The sequence below is a fragment of the Pristiophorus japonicus genome, chromosome 11 (genome assembly GCF_044704955.1).
Source record: "Pristiophorus japonicus isolate sPriJap1 chromosome 11, sPriJap1.hap1, whole genome shotgun sequence".
NCBI classification, from domain to species: domain Eukaryota; kingdom Metazoa; phylum Chordata; class Chondrichthyes; family Pristiophoridae; genus Pristiophorus; species Pristiophorus japonicus.
This window is the reverse complement of record NC_091987.1, coordinates 73,126,588-73,147,084: the sequence shown is the minus strand read 5'-3', so window position 1 is coordinate 73,147,084 and position 20,497 is coordinate 73,126,588. Positions and strand designations below refer to the sequence as shown.

Below are 20,497 nucleotides of genomic sequence, written 5' to 3'. Positions count from 1 at the left end.
TGCTGCCAAAGAAGCCGTGGTGAGTTGCTACAGTGCACCTTATAGGGATGCGTGCAATAAAAGATACAGCAATTAGCATGGACGACTTTAATCTACATAGAGATTGGGCTAACCAAACTGGTAGCAATACGATGGAGAAGGATTTCCTGGAGTGTATTAGGGATGGTTTTCTAGGCCAATATGTCGAGGAACCAACTAGAGGGCTGGCCATCCTAGACTGGGTGATGTGTAATGAGAAAGGACTAAGTAGCAATCTTGTTGTGCGAGGCCCCTTGGGGAGGAGTGACCATAATATGGTGGAATTCTGCATTAGGATGGATTGACACAGTTAATTCAGAGACTAGGGTCCTGAACTTAAGGAAAGGTAACTTCGATGGTATGAGTTGTGATTTGGCTAGAATAGACTGGCGAATGATACTGAAAGGGTTGACAGTGGATTGGCAATGGCAAACATTTAAAGATCACATGGATGAACTTCAACAATTGTACATCCCTGTCTGGAGTAAAAACAAAACGGGGAAGGTGGCTCAAACATGGCTAACAAGGGAAATTAGGGATAGTATTAAATCCAAGGAAGACGCATATAAATTGGCCAGAAAAAGCAGCAAACCTGAGGACTGGGAGAAATTTAGAATTCAGCAGAGGAGGGCAAAGGGTTTAATTAGGAGGGGAAAATAGAGTATGAAAGGAAGCTTGCTGGGAACATAAAAACTGACTGAAAAAGCTTCTATAGATATGCGAAGAGCAAAAGATTAGTGAAGACAAACGTAGGTCCCGTGCAGTCAGAATCAGGTGAATTTATAATGGGGAACAAAGAAATGGCAGACCAATTGAACAAATACTTTGGTTCTGTCTTCACGAAGGAAGACACATATAACCTTCCCGAAATACTAGGGGACCGAGGGTCTAGCGAGAAGGAGGTACTGAAGGAAATCATTATTAGTCAGGAAATTGTGTTAAGGAAATTGATGGGATTGAAGGCCGATAAATCCCCAGGGCCTGATAGTCTGCAACCCAGAGTACTTAAGGAAGTAGCCCTAGAAATAGTGGATGCATTGGTGATCATTTTCCAACAGTCTATCGACTCTGGATCAGTTCCTATGGACTGGAGGGTAGCTAATGTAACACCACTTTTTAAAAAAAAGGAGGGAGATATATAAAACGGGGAATTATAGACCGGTTAGTCTGACATCAGTAGTGGGGAAAATGTTGGAATCAATTATTAAAGATGAAATAGCAGCGCATTTGGAAAGCAGTGACAGGATTGGTCCAAGTCAGCATGGATTTATGAAAGGAAATCATGCTTGACAAATTTTCTGGAATTTTTTGAGGATGTAACTAGTAGAGTGGACAAGGGAGAACCAGTGGATGTGGTGTATTTGGACTTTCAAAAGGCTTTTGACAAGGTCCCACACAAGAGTTTAGTTGCAAAATTAAAGCACATGGTAGTGGGGGTAATGTATTGATTTGGATAGAGAACTGGTTGGCAGACAGGAAGCAGAGAGTCGGGATAAACGGGTCCTTCTCAGAATGGCGGGCAGTGACTAGTGGAGTGCCGCAGGGCTCAGTGCTAGGACCCCAGCTATTTACTATATACATTAACGATTTGGATGAAGGAATAGAGTGTAATATCTCCAAGTTTGCGGATTACACTAAACTGGGTGGCAGTGTGAGCTGTGAGGAGGACGCTAAGAGGTTGCAGGGTGATTTGGACAGATTAGGTGAGTGGGCAAATACATGGCAGATGCAGTATAATGTGGATAAATGTGAGGTTATCCACTTTGATGGCAAAAACAGGAAGGCAAATTATCTGAATGGCGGCAGATTAGGAAAAGGGGAGGTGCAACGAGACCTGGGTATCATGGTACATCAGTCATTGAAAGTTGGCATGCAGGTAAGTAGGCAGTGAGGGTGGCAAATGGCATATTGGCCTTCATAACTAGGGGATTTGAATATAGGAGCAGGGAGATCTTAATGCAGTTGTACAGGGCCTTGGTGAGGCTTCACCTGGAATATTGTGTTCAGTTTTGGTCTCCTAATCTGAGGAAGGATGTTCTTGCTATTGAAGGAGTGCAGCGAAGGTTCACCAGACTGATTCCCAGGATGGCAGGACTGACATATGAAGACAGACTGGATCGACTGGGACTGTATTCGCTGGAGTTTAGAAGAATGAGAGGGGATCTCATAGAAATATGTAAAATTCTGATGGGACTGGACAGGTTAGATGCAGGAAGAATGTTCCCGATGTTGGGGGAGTCCAGAACGAGGGGTCACAGTCTAAGGATAAGGGATAAATCATTTAGGACCAAGATGAGGAGAAACTTCTTCACTCAGAGTTGTTAACCTGTGGTAGAATGTTCAGCCATGAACTCATTGAATGGCGGTGCAGGCTAGAAGGGCCGAATGGCCTACTCCTGCACCTATTTTCTATGTTTCTATGTTTCTATGTATTCTCTGCCGCAGAGAGTTGTTGATGCCAGTTCGTTAGATATATTCAAGAAGGAGTTAGATATGGCCCTTACAGCTAAAGGGATCAAGGAGCATGGAAAGAAAGTAGGAAAGGGGGAGTGAGGTGAATGATCAGCCATGATCTTATTGAATGGTGGTACAGGCTCGAAGGGCCGAATGGCCTACGCCTGCACCTATTTTATATGTTTCTAAGTTTCTAAAAGTGAATATGTAGTGTGAAGACAATCAAACTGCTATAATATTTTCAGAAACTGTACAGGTATGTAATCTCATAAGTTTGTCCCAAATACCTAAATGAGCTCATGACAATACGTGAGTGGCATTGTACAAGGTTCTCAAAACACTATACTTGGAGAAATAAACAGGATCTCTAGTTGTCTTAGTTTCCTTTCCATCTGTAATTCACATACATTTATCCTGTAACATACATGGATCCTGCAAATATCTTCTGAATTAAAAGTCCATGTGATGCATCTATACAAAGGATAGTCAGCATAGCATATTAACATAAAGGCAAAGCAAAAAGACTTTATAAATGTAATATTTTCCACTCTGCTACAGAAATAATTTTGTTATTTACCTCAGTAGCTTATTTTATTTCCATGAATTTTTAATTTGATATTCTAAAATTAATAGCGCCTACTTTGAAAATATTGACAATTATCCCTAGGACTCAACCCCAATTTAGCTCCACTTATTTTTAACTGGTACCCTTCGTTAATCACTTTTTTAAAAAAATGGGCAAATCCATTATAAAATGTGGTGGAGGGAGTAGAATTAACAATTTGAGTTACCTGTTCTTGCACATCTTCAAAATCTGATGTTAACAATTCAATAAAGACAGGCACAGCACCAGCCTTGATGACCTCACGGGTCTGTAATGAACTTCCTGAAGCAATGTTTGTCAGCACCCACGCTGCTTCAAACTGCATTAAACAAAAAAAAAAAGAGGAAACATTATTGTGAGAGAAATTTGGCATTAGGAGTATAAGCAAAATAAGGTTTAAAGTGCCGGCTTTTACATCGGTTCAGCAAAAGTGGCAAAAAGGCTCTAGCTGACCTCACACATTCCAGTACCAAGGACCCAGAGGCCTCTGATTCAACATTGATGTACAATTGATGTACCAAAAGATTAGATAACATTAAGGTACGTCCAGTCCGATAACGTAAGAACATAAGAATTAGGAACAGGAGTAGGCCATCTAGCCCCTTGAGCCTGGTCCGCCATTCAACAAGATCATGGCTGATCTGGCCGTGGACTCAGCTCCACTTATCCGCCCACTCCCCGTAACCCTTAATTCCCTTATTGGTTAAAAATCTATCTATCTGTGATTTGAATACATTCAATGAGCTAGCCTCAACTGCTTCCTTGGGCAGAGAATTCCACAGATTCATAACCCTCTGGGAGAAGAAATTCCTTCTCAACTCAGTTTTAAATTGGCTCCCCCGTATTTTGAGGCTGTGCCCCCTAGTTCTAGTCTCCCCGACCAGTGGAAACAACCTCTCTGCCTCTATCTTGTCTATCCCTTTCATTATTTTAAATGTTTCTATAAGATCACCCCTCATCCTTCTGAACTCCAACGAGTAAAGACCCAGTCTACTCAATCTATCATCATAAGGTAACCCCCTCATCTCCGGTATCAGCCTAGTGAATCGTCTCTGTACCCCCTCCAAAGCCAGTATATCCTTCCTTAAGTAAGGTGACCAAAACTGCACACAGTACTCCAGGTGCGGCCTCACCAATACCCTGTACAGTTGCAGCAGGACCACCCTGCTTTTGTACTCTATCCCTCTCGCAATGAAGGCCAACATTCCATTCGCCTTCCTGATTACCTGCTGCACCTGTAAACTAACTTTTTGGGATTCATGCACAAGGACCCCCAGGTCCCTCTGCACCGCAGCATGTTGTAATTTCTCCCCATTCAAATAACATACCCTTTTACTGTTTTTTTTTCCCCCCCCCCCAAGGTGGATGACCTCACATTTTCCGACATTGTATTCCATCTGCCAAACCTCTCTGTGTCCTCTACACAACCCGCTTTCCCACTAATCTTTGTGACATCTGCAAGATTCTGTGAAAAGACTCTAAACAGAGCTTTAGGCGCTACGTACGATCAGCAAATCCTAACCCAATGAGGTCATCCCAGTTAAGGTCTAAAAGTTGCCTTGAGATCTTGGTCTGTCAATCCAAAATATTACTAATAAGGTAACCCAATTAGAGATCGAGGGAGGTCGTACCGAGGGGTCGAAGGGATCTATGAAATGTATAAATGATGTACAATTTTGCTATTCAGGGGGCATCTCCGCTCACAGGCGGCTGGGATGAGAAGTGTTCCCGGACGTTTGTAATGAAAGATCGTTATACCTTGCCATCCGTCTCTGTCTGCTAACTTCGATAACTGCTACGCGGGTTGGGGCGAGCGTCGACCCTCTATCTCAGAGGGCCCGCTCGTGGGAGGAGAAGCTTTCCCATTCCCCCCTTTATAATTATAATTATACATTACCTGTATACCCACAAGAATCAATATTTGCTAGTTAAATTCAAAGTAATAAAAGCTTGCTATGAAAATGGCAAATCATTTTGGGGCTGGAACTTTAAAAGACAAAGTAATAAAAATTGATAATCAATGGATCTCTTATGTACACACAGCACAGCAGAATTACACAAAAATGCATAGTCCTCTCTTTTAAAGCTCCACAGGAGCCATGGAAAAAGCACTGCCATTATCAATTTCCTATTAACAAATGAGATCTTAGAATCCATCGCAAAACAAACAAAAAGCATTAGGAAAAGTACAAGCCAGGGTAAAATATGTGGGACTTTATATAGTATTTAATTATACTTCTATTTAAAGTAATTGTTAAACAACTAAGTTTAAAATCTTTGCTGACATTAAGCCTGTGGTATAAAATATAGACTGATTTGTTGTGTTCTGTAAAATGCTTATCAGATGTGTGAGGTAGATGTAGACAGCTCACTGGCAAATTGTTTGTTAAGTCTCACTTGTGGAATACATTTAATTTCCAGATTGGACAGACTGTTATTTTATACACTTGTGTAAAGGGCATATTTGCTCACCACTGGAGATTTCCCATTAAGTAGATTTGATCATACCCAGAAGTGCAAACTCTTTGTTTTTGGAAGCTGGCCAAAGACAAATCATACTGCACCATATTTATGAATAATTGGATATAATTGTTAGGGTAGTTTAGTAAATTGTTCACATTGTTTCCTCAAATGCTGTGCTGTAAATAACAGTGTTTCAGGAAGTAAAATGTAGGTTACATTTTATGAATTCACTAACTATGGAGAATTTTCATCGGCAGAAACAAGTCAATTGTAGAGATAAAATTTTCAGAAAATATATTGTGGGGAAAGGTAAAAGCAGCATGTTGTATGCTCATATTGTAGTTGCACTTTTGCAAATGATAAAAAAATATTGAACAGTAGTTTGAGTTAGCTGGAGAAATGAGAGCAGGACTGGAACCAATGTCCTAGGGGGAGTGTTTGCTAGTGCTGTTGGGGAGGATTTAAACTGATATGGCAGGGGGATGGGAACCAATGCAGGGAGACAGAGGGAAACAAAAAGGAGGCAAAAGCAAAAGACAGAAAGGAGATGAGGAAAAGTGGAGGGCAGAGAAACCCAAGACAAAGAACAAAAAGGGCCACTGTACAGCAAAATTCTAAAAGGACAAAGGGTGTTAAAAGAACAAGCCTGAAGGTTTTGTGTCTTAATGCAAGGAGTATCCGCAATAAAGTGGATGAATTAACTGTGCAAATAGATGTTAACAAATATGATGTGATTGGGATTACGGAGACGTGGCTCCAGGATGATCAGGGATGGGAACTCAACATCCAGGGGTATTCAACATTCAGGAAAGATAGAATAAAAGGAAAAGGAGGTGGGGTAGCATTGCTGGTTAAGGAGCAAATTAAGGCAATAGTTCAGAAGGACATTAGCTTGGATGATGTGGAATCTATATGGGTAGAGCTGCAGAATACCAAAGGACAAAAAACGTTAGTGGGAGTTGTGTACAGACCTCCAAACAGTAGTAGTGATGTTGGGGAGGGCATCAAACATGAAATTAGGGGTGCGTGCAATAAAGGTGCAGCAGTTATCATGGGTGACTTTAATATGCACATAGATTGGGTTAACCAAACTGGAAGCAATACGGTAGAGGAGGATTTCCTGGAGTGCATAAGGGATGGTTTTTTAGACCAATATGTCGAGGAACCAACTAAGGGGGAGGCCATCTTAGACTGGGTGTTGTGTAATGAGAGAGGATTAATTAGCAATCTCGTTGTGCGAGGCCCCTTGGGGAAGAGTGACCATAATATGGTGGAATTCTGCATTAGGATGGAGAATGAAATAGTTAATTCAGAGACCATGGTCCAGAACTTAAAGAAGGGTAACTTTGAAGGTATGAGGCGTGAATTGGCTAGGATAGATTGGCGAATGATACTGAAGAGGTTGACTGTGGATGGGCAATGGCAGACATTTAGAGACCGCATGGATGAACTACAACAATTGTACATTCCTGTCTGTCGTAAAAATAAAAAAGGGAAGGTGGCTCAACCGTGGCTATCAAGGGAAATCAGGGATAGCATTAAAGCCAAGGAAGTGGCATACAAATTGGCCAGAAATAGCAGCGAACCCGGGGACTGGGAGAAATTTAGAACTCAGCAGAGGAGGACAAAGGGTTTGATTAGGGCAGGGAAAATGGAGTACGAGAAGAAGCTTGCAGGGAACATTAAGACGGATTGCAAAAGTTTCTATAGGTATGTAAAGAGAAAAAGGTTAGTAAAGACAAATGTAGGTCCCCTGCAGTCAGAATCAGGGGAAGTCATAACGGGGAACAAAGAAATGGCGGACCAATTGAACAAGTACTTTGGTTCGGTATTCACTGAGGAGGACACAAACAACCTTCCGGATATAAAAGGGGTCGGAGGGTCTAGTAAGGAGGAGGAACTGAGGGAAATCCTTATTAGTCGGGAAATTGTGTTGGGGAAATTGATGGGATTGAAGGCAGATAAATCCCCAGGGCCTGATGGAATGCATCCCAGAGTACTTAAGGAGGTGGCCTTGGAAATAGTGGATGCATTGACAGTCATTTTCCAACATTCCATTGACTCTGGATCAGTTCCTATGGAGTGGAGGGTAGCCAATGTAACCCCACTTTTTAAAAAAGGAGGGAGAGAGAAAACAGGGAATTACAGACCGGTCAGCCTGACATCGGTAGTGGGTAAAATGATGGAATCAATTATTAAGGATGTCATAGCAGTGCATTTGGAAAGAGGTAATATGATAGGTCCAAGTCAGCATGGATTTGTGAAAGGGAAATCATGCTTGACAAATCTTCTGGAATTTTTTGAGGATGTTTCCAGTAGAGTGGACAAGGGAGAACCAGTTGATGTGGTATATTTGGACTTTCAGAAGGCTTTCGACAAGGTCCCACACAAGAGATTAATGTGCAAAGTTAAAGCACATGGGATTGGGGGTAGTGTGCTGACATGGATTGAGAACTGGTTGTCCGACAGGAAGCAAAGAGTAGGAGTAAATGGGGACTTTTCAGAATGGCAGGCAGTGACTAGTGGGTTACCGCAAGGTTCTGTGCTGGGGCCCCAGCTGTTTACACTGTACATTAATGATTTAGACGAGGGGATTAAATGTAGTATCTCCAAATTTGCGGATGACACTAAGTTGGGTGGCAGTGTGAGCTGCAAGGAGGATTCTATGAGGCTGCAGAGCGACTTGGATAGGTTAGGTGAGTGGGCAAATGCATGGCAGATGAAGTATAATGTGGATAAATGTGAGGTTATCCACTTTGGTGGTAAAAACAGAGAGACAGACTATTATCTGAATGGTGACAGATTAGGAAAAGGGGAGGTGCAAAGAGACCTGGGTGTCATGGTACATCAGTCATTGAAGGTTGGCATGCAGGTACAGCAGGCGGTTAAGAAAGCAAATGGCATGTTGGCCTTCATAGCGAGGGGATTTGAGTACAAGGGCAGGGAGGTGTTGCTACAATTGTACAGGGCCTTGGTGAGGCCACATCTGGAGTATTGTGTACAGTTTTGGTCTCCTAACCTGAGGAAGGACATTCTTGCTATTGAGGGAGTGCAGCGAAGGTTCACCAGACTGATTCCCGGGATGGCGGGACTGACCTATCAAGAAAGACTGGATCAACTGGGCTTGTATTCACTGGAGTTCAGAAGAATGAGAGGGGACCTCATAGAAACGTTTAAAATTCTGACGGGGTTAGACAGGTTAGATGCAGGAAGAATGTTCCCAATGTTGGGGAAGTCCAGAACCAGGGGACACAGTCTAAGGATAAGGGGGAAGCCATTTAGGACCGAGATGAGGAGGAATATCTTCACCCAGAGAGTGGTGAACCTGTGGAATTCTCTACCACAGAAAGTTGTTGAGGCCAATTCACTAAATATATTCAAAAAGGAGTTAGATGAAGTCCTTACTACTAGGGGAATCAAGGGGTATGGTGAGAAAGCAGGAATGGGGTACTGAAGTTGCATGTTCAGCCATGAACTCATTGAATGGCGGTGCAGGCTAGAAGGGCCGAATGACCTACTCCTGCACCTATTTTCTATGTTTCTATGTTTCTATGGATAATTCTCTCAAGTCCGTTGCACATAAATGGGCCACAAGCACAGCATTGAAATGTATAACACAGTTGGGAAAGAAAATGAGCTGCAGGAATAGTCATGGCTATAGTGTACATAATTATATTACAAAAAAAAGTACAAGATGTAGATTATATTAAGGACGTCATGATGTGCTCAGAGATTACCTGCAATGTACAATTTTCTCTCCTTTTGAGGAATTCTACAAATCTTTCCACTACTCCTTTCGTGTTGATCACTTCATCAATAGGAGGATTCGGCTCTGTTTAAAAAATATATATTACATGCTGGGATTAATGGTTTCTTGCTGGGTTGGGTTTGTCTTTTGATCAAAATTTGCAGACTTTATCTGGTTAGCATGAAAAGTAAACAGCTTTGTACTGTGGACTTTATTTCAATGATAACTGGATTAAGATGGATCAAAATAACTTCATCCAACACAACAATCATGAAGAAAAGTTCTTTATCCTTTTTGAGAGCTAGAAAACATGTTCCAGAAGTAAAAAGATTAGTGTTCTCAAACATGTCACTGTACAGGCCTTACCAGATAATGAATAAGTTTACGTCCTTCTGTCGAGGCAAGATATAAACTTAGGTCATTGGTGACAAGATCAATATTACACATACCCTTTTTCCAATTGAATTCGATAATTTACAAGCACAGAATTATATTTAACCCATCACGGGTGTGCCAATGCGAGCTCTTCAACTGGATTTATTTACTCTAAACCTATTTCCTTGCCCTTTTCCCATATTCTTCCTTTTCAGATACTCGTCCAGTTCCATTTTGAACAATGTTAGTCTGTGCCTCAATAGACACCCATGGTAAAGCATTTGAATAAACCGGTCTGAAAAAAAAATTCTAATTTCCCTCTTTGTTCTTCCAGGGATAATCCTTAATCTACGTCACTTTGTTACTGATTTGCCAATCAAAGGAAATAATCACTGCTTACCTTCTTAAATCTTTCCACATTTTGAATGCCTCTATAGGATCCCCCCTCTCCCCCTCAATCTTCTCTGTTCTAATGAAAATAAATCATATTTTTACAAAGCCTTTCTTCATTTCTTCATGGCTAACAAGGGAAATTAAGGATAGCGTTAAATCCAAGGAAGAGGCATATAAATTGGCCAGAAAAAGCAGCAAACCTGAGGACTGGGAGAAATTTAGAATTCAATTTAGAGGACGACTAAGGGTTTAATTAAGAGGGGGAAAATAGAGTACGAGAAGAAGCTTGCCGGGAACATAAAAACTGACTGCAAAAGCTTCTATAGCTATGTGAAGAGAAAAAGATTAGTGAAGACAAACGTAGGTCCTTTGCAGTCGGATTCAGGTGAATTTATAATGGGGAACAAAGAAATGGCAGACCAATTGAACAAATACTTTGGTTCTGTCTTCACGAAAGAAGACACAAATAACCTTCCGGATGTACTAGGTTTTCCAACATTCCATTGACTCTGGATCAGTTCCTATGGACTGGCGGGTAGCTAATGTAACACCACTTTTTAAAAAAGGAGGGAGAGAGAAAACAGGGAATTATAGACCGGTCAGCCTGACATAGGTAGTGGGGAAAATGTTGGAATCAATCATTAAGGATGAAATAACAGCGCATTTGGAAAGCAATGACAGGATCGGTCCAAGTCAGCATGGATTTGTGAAAGGGAAATCATGCTTGACGAATCTTCGGAGTTTTTTTGAGGATGTAACTAGCAGAGTGGACAAGGGAGAACCAGTGGATTGTGATGTATTTGGACTTTCAAGTCTTTTGACAAGGTCCCACACAATAGATTGGTGTGCAAAATCAAAGCACATGGTATTGCGGTAATGTACTGACATGGATAGAGAACTGGTTGGCAGATAGGAAGCAGAGAGTAGGGATAAACGGGTCCTTTTCAGAATGGCAGGCAGTGACTAGTGCAGTGCCGCAGGGCTCAGTGCTGGGACCCCAGCTCTTTACAATATACATTAATGATTTAGATGAAGGAATTGAGTGTAATATCTCCAAGTTTGCAGATGACACTAAACTGGGTGGCGGGGTGAGCTGTGAGGAGGACGCTAAGAGGCTGCAGGGTGACTTGGACAGGTTAGGTGAGTGGGCAAATGCATGGCAGATGCAGTATAATGTGGATAAATGTGAGGTTATCCACGTTGGGGGCAAAAACACGAAGACAATTATCTGAATGGCGGCAGATTAGGAAAAGGGGAGGTGCAACGAGACCTGGGTATCATGGTTCATCAGTCATTGAAAGTTGGCATGCAGGTACAGCAGGCGGTGAAGGCGGCAAATGGTATGTTGGCCTTCATAGCTAGGAGATTTGAGTATAGGAGCAGGGAGGTCTTACTGCAGTTGTACAGGGCCTTGGTGAGACCTCACCTTGGATAAGTGTGTTCAGTTTTGGTCTCCTAATCTGAGGAAGGATGTTCTTGCTATTGAGGGAATGCAGCGAAGGTTCACCAGACTGATTCCAAGGGTGGCTGGACTGACATATGAGGAGAGACTGGATCAACTGGGCCTTTATACACTGGAGTTTAGAAGGATGAGAGGGGATCTCATAGAAACGTGTAAGATTCTGACGGGACTGGACAGGTTCGATGCGGGAAGAATGTTCCTGATGTTGGGGAAGTCCAGAACCAGGGGACACAGTCTTAGGATAAGGGGTCGGCCATTTAAGACTGAGATGAGGAGAAACTTCTTCACTCAGAGTTGTTAACCTGTGGAATTCTCTACCGCAGAGAGTTGTCGATGCCAGTTCATTGGATATATTCAAGAGGGAGTTAGATATGGCCCTTACGGCTAAAGGGATCAAGTGGTATGGAGAGAAAGCAGGAAAGGGGTACTGAGGGAATGATCAGCCATGATCTTATTGAATGGTGGTGCAGGTTCGAAGGGCCAAATGGCCTACTCCTGTACCTATTTTCTATGTTTCTATAACTAGAACTTCTCATTCCTGGTACCATTCCAGTAAATCATGGGTTGAACATCCTTCCAATAAATTAGGTGCCCAAAGCTGTACGCAGTATACCAACCAAAGCCCTGGGACCAGAAGATCTAGCAGCTTGTGTGAAAGCCATTTGGTCCATTATATCTACACTGGTTCTTTACTAGAGAAATACAAAACGAATTCTACTGCCTTGCATTCTCCTCATAGCCTTTTATCTTTCTCTGCTTCAAATATTTATCCAATTTTTCCTTTGAAGAAACAATGGTCTTTGCCTTAATCACCCATGTGGTGAGTATTCTACACCCAAGTAAACCTCTGTGGGGAAAAAGAATTGCCTAACCTCTCCCTTCCTTCAGTCAGTAATAATTTTAAATGATTGTCTCCAGTCACCAACTCTCCAACCAGAAGAAAGTCTTTCCATATTTATGCTATCAAAACACATCATAATTGTTTTTTAAACCTCCATTAAGCCTCCTCTTAGTCTTCTCTGCTCCAGTGGGCATAGTATCAGTATCTCAAGTCTCTCTCCATAACTAGATTCCCATCCTTGGTGTCATTCTGATTACATAGAAATTACAACATATGAAGCACAGTTTGGCCCACCCAGTCCAAGTTGGTGCTTATTCGCCACATAAGTTGCAGTCCTAATCCTATGTGCCCATCCAGTCACTAAATCCCATTATCTCCTTTTCTTTCAACCATCTATCTAAGCTATTTTTAAAAATTGACATGATCTCTTCTTCTTCTTCAATCACTAACTCAAGTAGTGCATTCCAGTCTCACAACCCTTTGTAAAAATAAAAGTTATCCTGCTCTCTGCTCTAAATCTCTTGCATTTAATCTTGTATCGACGTCTCGCTTGTTCTGAACCCCTAAACCAATGGAGACGGTTCATTTTTATCTGAACTGTCCTATTACTTCATAATTTTAAACAGCTCTATCAAATCATCACACATCCTTATGGCCTTGATGTCCTTTCTTAATGGGGCGCCCAAAACTGCATACAGCATTTACTCTTGTGGCCTAACTGACATTTTGTATCAATTCATTATTTATTTAGTTTTAACTATTTATAAGCCCAATTGCATTGGTCTGTTTTATGGCTATTTCTACCTGCACTCTCACATTCAGGAAATTATGCACTTAAGCCTCAAATCTCTCTTCATCCACACCTCTCAGCACTTTTCTATACACTTACTCCCTATATCCGTCCAACCCATTTATATTTAACGAGTAGATGTAGCACTGATCTCTGGGGTACACCACTTCCAATCCTTCTCCAGTCCGAGAAACACCCAAAGTTCAATTAAACTCCATTTACAACTGGACCAACTCAGGAGTATAACCTATGTTAAGATGCTCAGGATTGTAACCACTTATGAAATCTGCAATAAGACTATTCTGTCCTTTTACTTACACAAAGAACTTTGAAGCAATGTTTGACAGATCACTAATATTGTTAAAAAGACAATGGGCCCAAGTTTCCACATGATTCGTGCCGCTGAGCGGGAGGGGGGGGGGGGAGAAAGCCATTCGTGTCGCTGAGCGGGAGGGAGGGGGGGGGGGGGGGAAGAGAGAGAGAGAGAGAGAGAGAGAGAGAGAGAGAGAGGGAGGGAGGGAGGGAGAGAGAGAGAGGGAGGGAGGGAGGGAGGGAGGGAGGGAGGGAGGGAGGGAGGGAGGGAGGGAGAGAGAGAGAGAGGGAGGGGGAGAGAGAGAGAGGGAGGGGGAGAGAGAGAGAGGGAGGGGGACGGAGAGAGGGGGGGGGAGCGGGTGTCGGGTCGGGTCTGGTCGGCGGGGGGGGGGGGGAGCGGGTGTTGGGTCTGGTCCGGAGGCAGGGGGAGCGGGTGTCGGGTCCGAGGGGGGGGGGGGGGGGGGGAGCAGGAGCTGGCCGTGGGAGGAGCCTTATTCACGCAGCCCCAGTGAGGCCATTCAGCCAGGGCTAGGGGCTGCGTGCTTCGGGCCCCTCCCACACAGTTTGCTGCCTGGAGCTACTGCACTTGCGTGCCGACTGTAGCGCACATGTGCAGAGGTCCCGGCACTGTTTTCAGCGCAGGGACCTGGCTCCGCCCCCCCCACAGCTCGTGCTGGCTGCGCCGAGGGCCAGAGGACCTGTAAATAGGTGGAGAATACCGAGGATTTTTTTAGGCGGAGGGGCGCCCGTTGTTTTTCTTGTGGAAACTTGGGCCCAATGTGTTACACCACGCAGTACTAGCGTTATACTTTTACACATTGTTGAGTTCCCAAATCTTGAACCTGAGCTAGGCAGCATTAGCATAAAAGTGCCTTGAGATTGTCATTTCATCATCACAGGTCAAGAAGTGAGAGCATTAGCAATACCATTCAGCACTCAAAAAATTAGAATGACAATACAGAATGCTGCACAAACTATGCTTTCACCTTTGGAAAGGAGTTTCCGAAATTTCTGGGTAGCAGCCAGCTGCTGTTCAGAATTATTAGAGAAAATCATCTGTACCATATCCGAGGTGATTACTCCAGTCTGTATAAAAACAAGAACACAGAAAAAAAATCAAAATCTCCAACAACAAAAATCATTTAATCAACATTGGACAGGATTATTCCCTTATGTAAGCTACGTTGTGTTGTATCTAAACTGGTCTCAAATTATTCTGCTTCTAGTTCAGAATCATTTTAGTACAAGTCTGATATTTGACTACTACTGCAGGTATTGGAACATTTTAATTCACTTGTACTAGGGGTCTCAGACTAAAAAGGAAAGAAGGTCTGGCCTTTTCATAGAACCTCAATGTCCTCCGACTATCTGCATTTGACTCAATGAATTACTTTCAAGGTGCAGTCACTCGTTATGTAGAGAATTGTAGAGGAAATGTACATACAATAAAGTCCCCAAAACAGCAAGTGAGATAAATGATCAGTTAATTTTGCTCTGACTCTTTTCCAATGTGATGGGATTCCATTTAACAGAGTCTCAGTTTAATATCTCACCTAAAAAATAGCAGCTTCAAACAATTAATGTACCGGAGAATCATCCTAGATTTGTGTGTTCAAGTTTGGAAAGGAACTTGAACTCAAGATCTTTCAGCTCAGACAACAGTACTAGTACTGAACCAGGATGAGTTGCAGCATCTTTGTAGATCGTTCATCACAGTAGCATAGTAACCCAATGTATTGGAGCACCACAGCAGTAAGGGAGGGGGGTCTACTTCCCAGGCTGCAGATAGCAACCAACTTAAAAGTAGTATTAGAGACAGCCTTGGATCATTTCACCTCCCTGTCTGCCCTTTTAGTCTAGTGAGAAAACAGAGGGATTCATACCTATACTAAAGAAAAATACTCCAGGATGGAAAATTACTGTACCTCAATTTTGTACCAGAGTCAAATGCTTGGGTGGGCCCCTCAGTGCTGGGAATGAGGCCTGCAGGAAATTTTAGTTAAAACGACGTGGACATTTACTATTCCACAGTGCTGCAGTATTCCGTTGCTGCCACTAGAGGTGGTTACAGGATTTTCAGTGATAAAAGTTCTAACAGGTGTCCAATCAGTAGCTTCCTGGGCCACACATAATCTCCAGTCACAATAAACAGCATACAAAGAGCAGAAAACTTAGACCTATTTGAGCTTCTATTTCTTATATATGCAAGTTTGTCCTGTTTGAATTTTATGGGGTTGGAGGTCTGCACAAGGCTATTTTTAGCTCTTTCGCCTCATTTGTGAGTAAATCACAAATCAGATCTATTAGTGTCAGCAGTGAGAGATATATACAATTAATGGGAACATGGAATGGGAACTTTATATGGACCCCCAAAACTCCACAGATGCATTTATGTAACCATGAAGAAAAAAAGCTTTATGCATATTATAACATAAGAAAAGGAATAGGTCATCGGGCTCATCATGTAGGCTGAACCCTACGACTATATGCAGGTGAACCCTTTGCATACAATTATAATGTGCTCACAAGGATATGTTGGCTGCAAATAAATATGCATAAAGTAATACAAGTAAATACCGACAACTTACAAAGATCAGTACATTAATTCCAGTAACATAATAGCACCTAGACACTTAGCTTCTAGGAAAGCAGTTCCAAATATTTCCACAATAAATATTTGATTCTAATTTTTAAGTGAACACACAATTTGACAGAAATTAAGGAAACATCATTTTTAAAAGAACATATCTCAAGTCTTCAGATAGTGCCTCTCAGTAAACATGGCATTTATAATCTAATGAAACAGCAAATTTAACCAAATTATTGTTTTTAGAAGCAGCTGCAATAGGGGTGTAGTGGATCCAATTATTTACAAAGCCACCTGCATAGATTCCTCAGCAGACTTCTACACCTATTTTGCTAACTTATTTCAGTAGCAAAGTTGTTGGAGGCAGGGGTGGCACTGCCTTTTCAATTATGCTAATCTTGATTTAGTGAGGGAGAAGTGCAGAAAGCTGCAAGCTGTGTCAACTTGCCTTATTGGCAGGATGGAGCATGGTGCAGCAGTAGATGACATATTGCTTACCAAAGCCATATCCATGTTTACTTGTGACTCATGGAATCCACTGTCACTCATTACCTCTTCCTCTTCCTGTTCTGTATTTGTGACATTTCTACGTTTGAATAGCTGAAGAAACAGAAAGCAAACATTAAAATATATAACTCGACAGGGGAAGTAAGGAAGAGAATAAATTAATTTACTTGTCATGTTAGTTGAGATATCATCCAATATTGGTACACAAGAGTGCAATACCGAGTAGAATTGCAAGCAGATACATAAATGTACAGAATAGTAAATATTTAGAAAGAATAACTTTCGACAGTACAACAGTTAAGATGTTTACAATTTTGTCTTTTAGAAAACTATACATGGACTATTTGCAATACATGATCTCAAATCATTCAGCAAACACTGTGTCAATACAGGTCTGTTCGGCTATGGAGCTGAATCAAGAGTATAAAACTTGAAAATCTTACATTAATATTAAGATGGAATTAACCAGATGTCAGGTCCACTCAGCTCTCCAGTTTATAAACATGGTACACATAAGCAAAATCAGATAAAGTACAGTACAAAAAAACCCCCATCTCATTTAAACATAGTTTAACAGGCTGGTGTAATCAAACCCAATTTCACTTTTACCTCCCCCCCCCCCCCCTTCTTTCTTGTACTTAAGATTCCCCATATTATGCATCATTTGGTTTCTAAACAATGTGCCCATGATTCAGAACTCACCACATGGGGAATAGTGGACACAAATCCTGATTTACTGCTCCATGCTGATACACAAACGTATGGATCAGCAAAAAGAAAATCTGTAGTTTCAGGGACTTGAAATGAACAGCATGTATTTTTTAAATGATAAAGCATCAGTTTTCTAATGCTTTTGGGCAGCACTTATCAGATTTAATTGCAACAATTTATACAATGCCTTTAATGTAGAAAATCATCCCAAAGTGCTTCACAGTGGTGCAAAGAATAATTATGCTGAGCCAAAGGAGGAGATATTAGGAGGGATGACCAAAAGCTTGATCAAAGAAGTGGGTGAGAAGTAGAGGAATTTAGGGAGGGAATTCCAGAGCATGGGGCCTAGATGGCTGAGGGGAGGTGGGGGGTTGCACATGGCTGTAATCAAAGGAGGGGGGGATTGCAGCATTGGAGGAAGTTGCAGAAACAAGGAGCAGTGCGACCATGAAGGGATTAAATACAAGGCTGAGAATTTTAAATTTGAAGCACTTGGAGGACCAGGAGCCAATGCAAGTCACATGGGCACAAGGAAGCAGGACTTGTTACGGGATAGGATAAGGCAACAGAGTTTTGGTTGACTTGACATTTAGGGAAGGTAAAAGGAGGCCAGCAAGGACAGCATTGAAATAAATCGAATCCAAAAGGTGACAACAGCATGGTTTCTGCAGCAGATGGGCTGAGATAAGGGCAAAGGCATGCGATATTACAGAGGTGGAAGTAAGCAGTCTATAATGCAAAGGACATTGGATCAGAAACTCAGCTTAGGGTCGAATAAGTCACCAAGTTTGTGAACAGTCTGGTTTTGCCAGAGTAGCAATTTGGATAAAAATAAGCAGAGTGCGTCAGGAAGGGACAGAGAGCTTTACAAAGGTAACAGGGCATTAGTGACTACGGTGACAAGAGAGAAAAAAATAGAAAAAAGTTGAAGCTAAAGGCACTTTTTCAGAATGCACGAAGCATTTGCAACTAAATAGCTGAATTAATAGCAGACAGAAATAAATGGATTTGATCAAATAGCCATGACAGTGATGTGGTTGTAGAGTGACCAAGGTTGGGAACTAAATATTCCAGAATTCTTGACTTTTAGAAGATAGGCAATGGAAAAGGAGGAAGGGTAGCTCTGATAATAAAGGATGGGATAAATACAGGAGAGAGAAATGATCTTAGCACAGAAAATCAAGTAGTAGAATCAGTTTGGGTGGAATGAAGAAACAACAAAGGGCAGAAAACACTGGTGGGAGTAGTTTATAGTCCCCTAACAGTAGCTGCAGTGTCAGGCAGAGTATAAATCAGGAAATTAGAGGTGCATGTAACAAGGGTAATACAGTGATCATGGGGGACTTTAATCTTCATATAGACTAGGCAAACCAAATTTGCAGTAAGTGTGGAGGACAAGTTCATGGAATGCATTCACGATAGTTTTCTAGATCAGCATGTCAAGTAACCAACTAGGGAACAGGCTATTTTAGATCTAGTATTGTGCAGTGAGACAGGATTAATTAATAACCTTGTAGTAAAGGAGCCTCTAGGGAAGAGTGATCAAATATGACAGAATTTTATATTGAGTTTGAAACTCAAATCCAAAACTGGGGTCTTAAATCTGAGCAAAGCAAACTGCGCAGGTATGAGGGGTTAGTTGGCTAAGGTAGATTGAGAAACTAGACTAAAAGATATGAAAGTAGATAAACAATGGCATACATTTAAAGAATTAATGTATAATTTGCAACAAATATACATTCCGTTAAGGAATAAAAACCCCAAGGGAAAAGTGGTCCAACCGTGGCTAACAAAAGAAGTTAAAGATAGTATTAGATTAAAGGAAGAGGCTTATAATGTTGCCAAAAAGTGTAGTAAGCCTGAGGATTGGGAGGATTTTAGAATTCAGCAAAGGAGGACCAAGAAATTGATACAGGAGAAAATAGAATGAGAGTAAATAGAAAGAGACGTAAAAACAGATTGTAAATGCTTTTATAGGAAAGTAAAAAGGAAGAGAGTAGTGAAAATAAACATGGGTCCCTTTGAGGCAGAGACAGGAGAAATTATAATGAGAAATACAGAAATGACAGAGACATTAAACAAAACTTTGTATCTGTCTTCATGGTAGAAGACACAAAACATTCTGGAAATACTGGGGAATCAAAGGCCTAGTGAAAATGAGAAACTTAAAGAAAATTAGTATTAGTCAAGAAATAGTACTGGGGAAATTAATGGGACTAAAAGCCGACAAACTCCCTGGACCTGATGGCCGACATTCTAGGGTTTTAAAAGATGTGGCTATAGAGACAATGTCGTCGGTTTTGATCTTCCAGAATTCTCTATATTCTAGAACGTTCCCTCTAGATTGGAAGGTAGCAAAGGTAACCCCGCTATTCAGGAAAGGAGGGAGAGAGAAAACAGGGTACCATTGGCCACTTAGCATGATATCAGCAGTAGAGAAACACTAGAATCTATTATTAGGGACGTGATAACAGGGCACTTTGGGCATAGTCAACAGAGATTTATGAAAGGGAAATCATGTTTGGCAAATATTTTTTGAAGTTATAACTAGCAGGGTGGATAAGGGGGAACCAGTGAATAAAGTGTTTTGGATTTTCAAAAAGCATTCAATTATGGTGCCACACAAGTGGTTATTACACAAAATTATGGCTCATGAGATTGGGGGCAATATATTAGCAAGGACAGACAGAAAACAGAGAGTAGAAATAAACAGGTCATTTTTGTGACGGCACAGTGTAACTAGTGGGGTACTGCAAGAATCAGTGCTTGGGCTTCAACTATTTACAATCTATATCCAGGTTTGCTTATGATACAAAGTTAGTTGGGAAAGTAAGCTGCGAGGAGGATTCAAAGAGGCTGCAAAATGATTTAGACAGGTTAAGTGATTGGGCAAGGATGTGGCAGATGGAACATAATGTGGAAAAGTGTGAAGTTATCCATTTTGGTAGGAAAAATAGAAAAGCAGAATTTTTTTTTAAATGGTGAGAGTCTGGCAAACGTTGTTATTCAGAGACTCCTGGGTGTCCTTTTTACACAAATCACAAAGTTAACATGCAGGTACAGCATGCAATTAGGAAAGAAAATGGTATGTTAGCCTTTACTACAAAGGGATTAGAGCAGTGGCAGGCAAAATACAGCCTGCGGGCCGAATTCGGCCCACCAATGGATTCTATCCGGCTCGTCAAGGCCTGCCTTCGAGCTTCGAACGCCCGCCACACTGGACCCCTTGCCT

General features: G+C 41.6%; 1 protein-coding gene across 3 annotated transcripts in view; it reads right to left on the bottom strand.

The window, feature by feature from the left end:
* LOC139276076 (importin subunit alpha-5) overlaps positions 1-20,497 on the bottom strand; it is a 75,830-nt gene that overhangs the window by 31,634 nt on the left and 23,699 nt on the right. For all 3 annotated transcript variants that reach the window (XM_070893530.1, XM_070893529.1, XM_070893531.1), the window contains 4 exons: positions 16,546-16,647; positions 14,447-14,546; positions 9,277-9,371; positions 3,264-3,395 (listed from right to left, as the gene is read on the bottom strand). In XM_070893530.1, coding sequence (XP_070749631.1) covers positions 3,264-3,395; positions 9,277-9,371; positions 14,447-14,546; positions 16,546-16,647 — 429 coding nt within the window. The remainder of the gene's footprint in view (positions 1-3,263; positions 3,396-9,276; positions 9,372-14,446; positions 14,547-16,545; positions 16,648-20,497) is intronic.